General features: G+C 46.3%; 1 protein-coding gene across 1 annotated transcript in view; it reads right to left on the bottom strand.

Moving 5' to 3' along the window:
* LOC125026947 overlaps positions 1 to 10,000 on the bottom strand; it is a 60,906-nt gene that overhangs the window by 30,529 nt on the left and 20,377 nt on the right. Inside the window, exons 21-32 of the mRNA XM_047615552.1 lie at positions 9,730 to 9,847; positions 8,757 to 8,922; positions 7,988 to 8,166; positions 7,419 to 7,529; positions 6,029 to 6,190; positions 4,726 to 4,892; positions 3,655 to 3,783; positions 3,054 to 3,311; positions 2,502 to 2,600; positions 2,183 to 2,276; positions 770 to 852; positions 200 to 315 (exon numbers count right to left, since the gene is read on the bottom strand). Coding sequence (XP_047471508.1) covers positions 200 to 315; positions 770 to 852; positions 2,183 to 2,276; positions 2,502 to 2,600; positions 3,054 to 3,311; positions 3,655 to 3,783; positions 4,726 to 4,892; positions 6,029 to 6,190; positions 7,419 to 7,529; positions 7,988 to 8,166; positions 8,757 to 8,922; positions 9,730 to 9,847 — 1,682 coding nt within the window. The remainder of the gene's footprint in view (positions 1 to 199; positions 316 to 769; positions 853 to 2,182; positions 2,277 to 2,501; positions 2,601 to 3,053; positions 3,312 to 3,654; positions 3,784 to 4,725; positions 4,893 to 6,028; positions 6,191 to 7,418; positions 7,530 to 7,987; positions 8,167 to 8,756; positions 8,923 to 9,729; positions 9,848 to 10,000) is intronic.

Here is a 10,000-nt window from a genome sequence, read left to right as displayed (position 1 = left end):
AAAGAAAAAGAAAAAGAAAAAGAAAAAGAAAAAGAAAAAGAAAAAGAAAAAGAAAAAGAAAAAGAAAAAGAAAAAGAAGAAGAAGAAGAAGAAGAAGAAGAAGAAGAAACGAAGAAAGAAAGAAGGAAAGAATGAAAAAAAGGTCCGAAAACCCCCAAACCCAAACCAGACCCAGCGACCGAACTGAACCGTCTCTTACATCCCCATCTTCAGGAAGACTTCCATCTCGGTCTCCAGCTCGATCACTTCCCCCAACACGCTCTTCCGCAGAATCTTCTCGGTGACGGTGTCCATGCTCTGCAGGATGCTCTTGATCTGAGGGCGAGCGATGCAGGGTGGGTGGGAGGAAGGGGGGAGGGGGGAGGGGGGGAAAGGTTTGGTCATTTGTTCTCACTTTGGGCAAGAATGTTCGTTTTTTTGGAGGGGGCTGTTTTTGTTGTTGTTGTTGTGTTTGGTTGTTGTAGTAGTGGTGGCTTTGTTATCATCATTGTTGTTATTGATGTTATTATTGTAATTATTATAATTATTATTATTATTACTATTATTATTATTATTATTATTATTATTATTATTATTATCATTATTATAGTTATTATCATCATTATTATTGTTATTATCATCACCATCATGATTATTATCATTATTATCCTCAGCATCATTATTACTATTATTGTTATTATCATCATCATTATTATCATCATTATTATCATCATTATCATCATCATTATCATCATCATTATCACCATATCATATCGTATTCATCACTCACCATCTCCGGAGCTCGGTCATTGGTTACGTCACGTACATTGCACTTCCGTATCATCATAGGGTCCTCCGGGATGACCATGTCGACTGTGGGAAACGAGGTCAGGTCAGGTCAGGTCAGAGGGTTAAAAAGGCGGTCCGGATTTTTTGTGTCCTATATTTAAGGTCGTTTAAGGAGGATTTATTTTTCTCCACTCACTCTCTCTCTCTATCTCTCTATCTCTCTATCTCTATCTCTCTCTCCCTCCCTTATCCCCCTTCTACTTCCATTTTACTCCTTCCTCTATCCTACCACCATTCCTTTCCCTTTCACTACCTTCCTCATTCTTCCCTCTCCCTCTCTTCCTCATTCCTTCATCTCCCTCTTTTCTTCATTCCTCCCTCCTTCCTCGCCTCCGCTCTCCTCTCTCCCTTATTCCTCCTTTTCCCTCATTCCTCCCTCCTTCCTCGCCTCGATGCCACGCGATCCATGAGGGTAACAGACAACGCCTCCTCGCTACAGGCAGAGGCAGTTGCAATCATGGGAGCCCTAGGCCACGCGTCCCTAAGGGAAGGACACGTGGTCATACACACAGACTCCAGGGCAGCCATTGACTGTCAGCACAGCTCACCCACAGACAACATCTACCTACTGACCACGATTCTCACAATGGCACAGAGAATTCTTGCTCAGGGTAGAAGAATTATCATCAACTGGGTCCCAAGCCACATCGGCATCAGAGGGAACGAGCTTGCTGACAGACTAGCCGTCGCTGGCAGGGGTATGCCCCCAAATCCCATGACGATAAAACCGAGCCGAAAATTACTTATGGAGAAGTGTGCCTTGGTCGGTCGTACCTTCCTACGGCAGCTCCACAGAGAGGAAACGAGAACCTCCCCCTCGGCCAGCTGGTACTCAGACGCCACAGGCTATGAACCACTGGCACTCTCTGAAGTAAACAACAGAGGTACCGAAGTCATTCTTCACAGAATGCGCCTAGGTTACCACTGTGCATGGCAGATTACCCCAACAATCGAACGCGATGAAAGGTACTGCAAGCACTGCGGCGAGCCGAACGCCACACTAGTCCACTACCTAGAAAATTGTGACCATACACAATTCCTGAGACATGGACCGCCCACAACAACCGCCGTGCTGGTAAATGCTTACACCATGGCGGCAGGAGCGCCTGCTGGCAATCCCGCCGCCACGGTAAGCACCGAGTGTCAGACAACTCAATGAGACAGCCGTAAAAAGCTGACACAGGCCGGGCCATATTTAGAAGGCCCGGGCGAAGCTAGAACTTCGCAAACCAAACCACCACCATCCTCGCCTCCGCTCTCCTCTCTCCCATATTACTCCTTCTTCCTCTTTCCTCCCTCTCCTTCTCGCCCTCTCCTTCTCCTTCTCTCCCTTTCCCTCTCACCCCTTACTTACTGCCTGTGACCTCGGTGTTAAAAGGCAAGTTGTCCGACTTCTTGACGTCATTCGGAGGAGCATTCTCGCACTCCGACCCAGCCTCGCCAACGCTCTGAAATCGAGGACGAAGGATGAATGCAATGATGAATGCAATGATGAATTCAATGATGAATGCAATGATGAATGCAATGATGAATGCAATGATGAATGCAATGATGAATGCAATGATGAATGCAATGATGAATGCAATGATGAATGCGGAATAGATGTGTACGTAACGTTATCAATATCAACATCTCCCCCCCTCTCCCCTCTCCCTCCCTCATAACGGCCTCACCAGCGAGAGGCCGCCGACGATGTTGGACATGTAGTTGGCGAGCGGAATGAGCAGCTCGGGAACGGCTACTTCGATGTCCTCCAGCCCCTCCATCATATCCTGGTAGGGGGGGGGGGGGGGGAGAGAAAGGGAGGTCAGGGTGTTTCGGTTGGTGGAGGGGTAAGAGGTTATGGATATTTTTATTGTTATTATTATTATTATTTTAATCGCTTTTTCTTTCTCTGGTACACTTCGTTCTTTGTTTCTTGATTTCTTTTTTTTTTTTTTTTACTTTCTCTCTCTCTTCTGGTCTCTTGTTCGATCTCTCTCTCTCTCTCTCTCTCTCTCTCTCTCTCTCTCTCTCTCTCTCTCTCTCTCTCTCTCTCTCTCTCTCTCTCACTCACTCACTCTCACGTTCTCTTTCGCTTTCTCTCTCTCGCATTCTTCCATTCTCTCTCTCTCATTATCTCCCACCTCCCCCATATCCCCATCTCACATCCCCACCCAACCCCCAATCTCCCTCTACCCCCCCCCCCCCCAACCCCTCCCCCCCACCCCCACCCCCCCACTCGCCTCCGTCAACCCGACGATCTTCTCCTTGGCGTCGAGATCGATGGTCTTGACAGCCTCCTGGTTGATCGACGCGCCCTGCAGGATGCCCGAGAGCGTGGAGGCGGCGGCGTTGATGTTGGTGAGGCTGTTGAAGTTGACGTTCTCCTTGAGGGCGTCGAGGGCGGCGTTGTTCTTCTCGGCCAGGTAGATCAGCAGCTCCTCCTTCTCCTGGTCGGTCATCGTGGCCAAGTTCTCCTCGGAGAGCGACAGCCATTCCGCCTGCGGAATAGGTGAAGATAGAGAAGAGGAGAAAAGGAAAAGTAAGGACAGGGAGAGTGAGAAAGAGTTTGCAGACTAAGGAAGGAAAGGGAAAGGGAGGAGGAGAGAGAGAGCATGTGTAAAGAAGTGGAAACACCAGTTTTCACGTGAGAATAGGGGGAGAGCGAGAATAAGAGAAATTGTTCAACGATAAAAGATAAGGAGAAAGACCGAACTAGAAAGACAGAAAGAAAAAAAAGAGGAACAGTAAGAAAAAACAAGAAAAAAAGAACCTCACATTCCCCTAACACATATAAAAAGACAAAGAAATACACTCGGAAAGCCTATTAGTAAACAGCCATACCTGCTTCAGGACTTCAGACTGTGCCGCCAAAGCCATAATCAGCATATCAGTGTTGCCCCCGCCGGAGAGGTCAGCGATCAGCTTATCCACATCCACGGATTCGAGCTCCTCTTTCGTCGGCATGTTGACCTGTGGATAAGGTCATCTTGGGTCAAGGTTCGAGGAGAAGTTAGTGAGTGTGAACAGGTAAAAAAAACATGATTAAATTGGCTGATTTTGCGATTATCCACTGTATCTTAATCCGCTATAAGTTAGGTATTTGGAATAAAGTTGAGTCACACACAGACGGATTAAACTAACTTGAATCCTAAGACTGGCTGCATTAGACTGAAGACAGGTCAATTTTATACCTCTAAAGCTCACGCATTTAACCTCTAAGTCGAGATATTAACCAAAAAAATAGAATAACCACGTAGAACACAAAGGGCTGCCGGGCTAAATATTAAAATTAATTAAAGCAATGAGGGTCAGGAAGATTTTAAGGTCAGAACAAAATCCGGTAAATGGAGAGGTTCCGCTGGGTTAAAAAAAAAAAAAAAAAGATTAAAAGTCTAGTAAACAATAAAAGACCTCATTAATGAAGACTCTAAGAAGCAACTTAAATCACGCGCCAAAATACACATTTTGATATAACGACGACAATAACGATATAATAAATAATAATTAATATAATAGTTAAAATACATAACCAATATTAATGGCAATTGATAGCAATGACTAATAATGAATAAGAAGTAATTGTATCAAATAATACTAATAAATTACAAATAATGATAATAATAATATTAAAATTAATAATGATAATGATAATAATAATAATATCAAAATTGATAATGATAATAATAATAATAATAATAATGATAATAGTCATAATGGTAATTATAAAAAAACCAACAACAACATAACAATAAAAATAATAATGATAACAATAAACAACAATATCAAATAATAATAAACAACCATATCAAATAATAATAAACAACACATAAAATCAACGAACAACCACACCAAAGGGAAAATAAACAATAAAAAAAAAAAAAAAAAAAACACTAAAAAAGGCCGAGCTCTCACCGTCATGTCGATCTCGGGCCGAACGAGGGTGAAGGCGCCCCACTTGTCAACGACTTCGACCTCGACGGTGAAGGTCCCGGGGGGCATAATCAGCGGGATCTCCTGGGGCACGACGGGGCTCCACGTCGCCTCCGTCAGCGGGATCCTCTTCCCCGTGTCGTCCACCACTGCGGCAGGAGAGGCGTTGGTGAAGATGCGTGTGGGATGCTTGGGGAGGTGGTTGTGGAGTGGGGGTCTCCTGCTTGTGCTATCTATGTCTGTCTGGCTGTCTGTCTGTCTGTCTGTCTGTCTGTCTGTCTGTCTGTCTGTCTGTCTGTCTGTCTGTCTGTCTGTCTGTCTGTCTGTCTGTCTGTCTGGCTCTCTGGCTGTCTGTCTGGCTGTCTGTCTGTCTCCCCCCCCCTCTCTCTCTCTTATCTTTTCTTTCTTTCTTCTCTCGCTGTCTCTCTCTGTGTCATCGTTTATATGTTTTTATTGTCTTTCTATATCTATGTCTATGTCTATGTCTATGTCTATGTCTATGTGTCTATGTCTATGTCTATGTCTATGTGTCTCTTTCTCTCTCTCTCTCTCTCTCTCTCTCTCTCTCTCTCTCTCTCTCTCTCTCTCTCTCTCTCTCTCTCTCTCTCTCTCTCTCTCTCTTTCTCTCTCTCTCTCTTTCTCTCTTTCTCTCTCTCTTTCTCTCTTTCTCTCTCTCTTTCTCTCTTTCTCTCTTTCTCTCTCTCTCTCTTTCTCTCTCTCTTTCTCTCTCTCTTTCTCTCTCTCTTTCTCTCTCTCTTTCTCTCTCTCTCTCTTTTTTTTTCTCTCTCTCTCATTATATATATATACATATATATATATATATATACATATATATACATATATATACATATATATACATATATATACATATATACATATATATACATATATATATATATACATACATATATACATATATATACACACACACATATATATATGTATATATATATATATATATATATATATATATATATATATATACATACATATGTACGTACACACACACACACACACACACACACACACACACACACACACACACACACACACACACACACACACACACACACACACACACATATATATGCATGTCTATCTCGCTTTCCAACTATCCCCCTCTATCTCCATAACCATCTCCACCTCCCTCTCCTTTTCTCCCTCTCCCCCGTCTCTACCTATCACCATTTTCTCTCTCCACACCCCCTCCCTTTCTCTCCCTCTCCCTCTCCCTCCCTCCCTCTCCCTCCCTCAACGCAAGGAAAAATAAACACCCCCTACTCACGCCACACATTGTAGCTCTTAATGCCTTTGTTCTCCGGATCGACCCAGCCCCCGCAGGACAGAGTGTAGGTGTCGATGAGAGCTCTTTCCAGCGGCGGCTTCGCGAGCTCGCAGGTTCCTCCGACGGGGCGTTGGTTCACCTTCATGAAGTAGGCGCCTCCTCCTGCGTGAGGGAAGGAGGGAAGCGGGTTGAGAGGTGGGGAAAGGTTGGGATGGGGGGGAGGGTGGGTGGGAGGGAGGGAAGGGGTTTGGAGGGTGGGTGGGAGGGAAGGAGTGTGGAGGGTGGGTGGGAGGGAAGGGGTATGGAGGGTGGGTGGGAGGGAAGGGGTGTGGACGGGTGGGTGGGAGGGAAGGGGTGTGGAGGATGGGATGGAGGGAAGGGGTGTGGACGGGTGGGTGGGAGGGATGGGGTGTGGAGGGTGAGTGGGAGGGAAGGGGTGTGGAAGGTGGGTGGGAGGGAAGTGATGTGGAGGGAGGTGGAAGGGAAGGGGAAGGCGGTGAGAGGGAAGAGGAAGGAGGTGAGAGGGAAGAGGAAGGAGGTGAGAGGGAAGAGGAAGGAGGTGGGAGGGAAGGGGAAGGAGGTAAGAGGGATGGTGGGAGGTGGGGGATGGATGGTAGAGAAGGTGGGGGGTATTAGGTGAGAGGTGAGAGGAAAGGAAGAGAAGAGGGGGAAGGAAGGTGGAACGTGGGAGAAAATGACATTAAAGATGGGGAGGGAGAAGACAGAAGAAGGTGGAAGAAAGAGAAAAGAAGGGGAGGTAGAAGGGAGGGATGGGGATGAAGATGGATAAGGTGTAGAAGGAGGGAAGTAAAAGGTAGGAGGGAAGGAAGTGGAAGGGAGGGGGAAGATGGTGGATAGTGGAAGGAGGGAAGGAAGGGAAGTGGAAATAAAGAGATAGGTGAGAATGATAGAGGGAAGATGATAGATCGCGGATGGGAAAGAGAAGGGTGGTGAAAAATGGGAGGGAAGAAGGGAAAGAGATAGAATGTGAGAGGGGAAGAGGGAAGGTAGGAGGGAAAGAAGACGGGGGGGGGGGGGGCAAAGAGGGGTAAACGACAGGAATGGAAGTAAATAAATTAAATATTCAAATAACTAAAATGATGTAAATGATGATAGGCATGCTTCCTTAACTTAACCCTGGACTATCTTACCTCTCCTGTAAAGATACTTTGACATAGTAGTGAAGATTGAAGATCGGAGATCAATAACAACAACAGCAAAGAAAACATTATCAATTTTTGAATTTAGGAGACTACTCACGCCCTATTAAAAATGGCCCTAAAACCTTCTCATCGAGTGGTGACTGACCAAGCGAGGAGGGCACAAGGGCTACGTATACTTAGACCGACCTATAGACCTTTGGGGGAGGGGAGGGGGGGAGGGGGCGTACCTGTGGACGGCTGTGCATTATCCGTGGCGTCTAAGGAGATTCTTAAGTCCTGGAGGTCGGGGTTGTCGTCGAAGAACTGAGTGTTGAAGGCCAGCTCGTTGGATGTGGCACCTGCGGGGACAAAGGAGGCAGAGTCGTTATCTTTGAGTCGTTATCTTTGAGTCGTTATCTTTGAGTCGTTATCTTTGAGTCGTTATCTCTGAGTCGTTATCTCTCAGAGTCGTTTTCTCTCAGAGTCGTTATCTCTCAGAGTCGTTATCTTTCATGGACAAAGGATCTCCGGATCAAAACAAAATATTTGATCACTTAAAACATATTCAGTGTTAACAAACAAGATACACAAAATATCACGTGGAGGTGTTTATGTATAATAATAATTCTAAAACACACACACACACACACACACACACACACACACACACACACACACACACACACACACACACACACACACACACACACACACACACACACCAAAATCACCTACCGCTATAGAAAACGTAACTAGCACCCCCAACTCGTAAAAATAAAGCACTAGATCACAGCGCCACGTCAACAAGCCGACTCACCCAGCGGAAAGTGCGCCGGGATGGACGGGAAAGCCACGTCATTGCCATCCGCGGCCTCCCACAGGTAGGAGATGTCGCTGTCACAATAATCCACGCACTCTGATACCAGCCCAATGCGGAAGGAAGGGTTGACGTACACGCCGTCCCCGTTAGGAATGCAGAGAGCTGGGTCGACGCATCTGGAAGGGAGATAGCGGGTGGGAATCGTGCAGGTTATCTTTTTGTTGGTAATATATACGTCATTGGGATTATTGATATTTCCGTTGTTATTTGAATTTCTTGGACCTCAACTGTAGTGACTCTTTTTGCGATTTTTTAAAAACGATTCTCTCTCTTTCTTTCTTTCTCTCTCTCTCTCTCTCTCTCTCTCTCTCTCTCTCTCTCTCTCTCTCTCTCTCTCTCTCTCTCTCTCTCTCTCTCTCTCTCTCTCTCTTCTCTCTCTCTCTCTCTCTCTCTTTCTTTCTTTCTTTCTTTCTTTCTTTCTCTCTCTCTCTCTCTCTCTCTCTCTCTCTCTCTCTCTCTCTCTCTTCCCCCCCCCCCTCTCTCTCTCTCTCTCTCTCTCTCTCTCTCTCTCTCTCTCTCTCTCTCTCTCTCTCTCTCTCTCTCTCTCTCTCTCTCTCTCTCTCTCTCTCTCTCCCTCCCTCCCTCCCTCCCTCCCTCCCTCCCTCTCTCTCTCTCTCTCTCTCTTTCACACACACCCTCTCCCTTTCCCTCCTCCTCCCCCACCCCCTCCCCCTCACCCTCTCGCCACCCAAACCCCTCCACTCACTGCACTTTCATGATGGGGGGCACGCCGTCCACCACCGCCACCTGCCCGAGCGCCACGGTGCTCCTCGTGTCCTTCTGCACGATGGCCTCGAACTCGTAGGTCTGTCCGTGGGTCATGAAGTCGGAGCCGAGGAGACTGAGAGTCAGTTCGGTGTGGTCGAGCAAGCCTGGAGTTCGCGCGGGGAATGAGGAAGGGGGAAAAGGGGGAAAGGTTTGAGGTTGCGAATGGGTTAATGGGTGATTGTTTTTATGATGTAAAGAGTTGGATGAAATTTTAGATGTGTATGTGAATGGGTTAAAGGTTAGTGGTTATTATACTGTAGGATGGATTTTGAAAAGGGTGTACATGAATGAAACTGTAAATGGTTATTATACTGTAGGATGGATTTTGAAGAAAAAAAGTGTGTAAATATGTGAATGGATACCAGAAATGGTTGATTTACATATCTCCATAAATTAAATAGTAAAAATGACTCAATCTTCTTTAGAGGATTCGTGTTAAGAAATTAGCTAGCGTCCCCCCCTAAAAAAAAAAAAAAGAATCAAAGCAAATACACCCCCTTCTTTCATTCCAAGAAGTGACCAGTTCTTTCTTCTTCTTTAAATTCACCCTCATATTTCACCCTTTTTCACCCTCATATTTCAACCCTTTCTGCCCTCATATTTCACCCTTTTTCACCCTCATATTTCAACCCTTTCTGCCCTCATATTTCACCCTTTTTCACCCTCATATTTCAACCCTTTCTGCCCTCATATTTCACCCTTTTTCACCCTCATATTTCAACCCTTTCTGCCCTCATATTTCACCCTTTTTCACCCTCATATTTCAACCCTTTCTGCCCTCATATTTCACCCTTTCCACCCTCATAGTCCACCCTTTCTGCCCTCGTATCTTACCCTTTTTCACCCTCATAGTCCACCCTTTCTGCCCTCGTATTTCACCCTTTCCAACCTCACCCACTCCTCCTCCTCACCTGGCCCGTTCCCGAAGCACCCGCCGCCCGCGCCCTTGGTCCAGATGGGCTTCGGAATGGTGTCGTCGACAGGCCACGCCTCGCCCACCACTCGGCACTTCCAGACGATGGTGAAGTTCTGACGGAGGGAGGTAGGCGTGGAGAAGAGGGGAGGGGAGAAGAGGGGAGGGGAGAAGAGGGGAGGGGAGGGAGAAAGGGAAGGATGAGGGGAGGGGGTGGAAAGAGAGAAAGGGAAGGATGAGGGAATGGGGGGGAGGGAGAGAAATGGAAG

Source organism: Penaeus chinensis, chromosome 7, assembly GCF_019202785.1.
Source record: "Penaeus chinensis breed Huanghai No. 1 chromosome 7, ASM1920278v2, whole genome shotgun sequence".
NCBI classification, from domain to species: domain Eukaryota; kingdom Metazoa; phylum Arthropoda; class Malacostraca; order Decapoda; family Penaeidae; genus Penaeus; species Penaeus chinensis.
The sequence above is the reverse complement of the archived record's forward strand: the minus strand, read 5'-3'. Positions and strand labels throughout refer to the sequence as shown.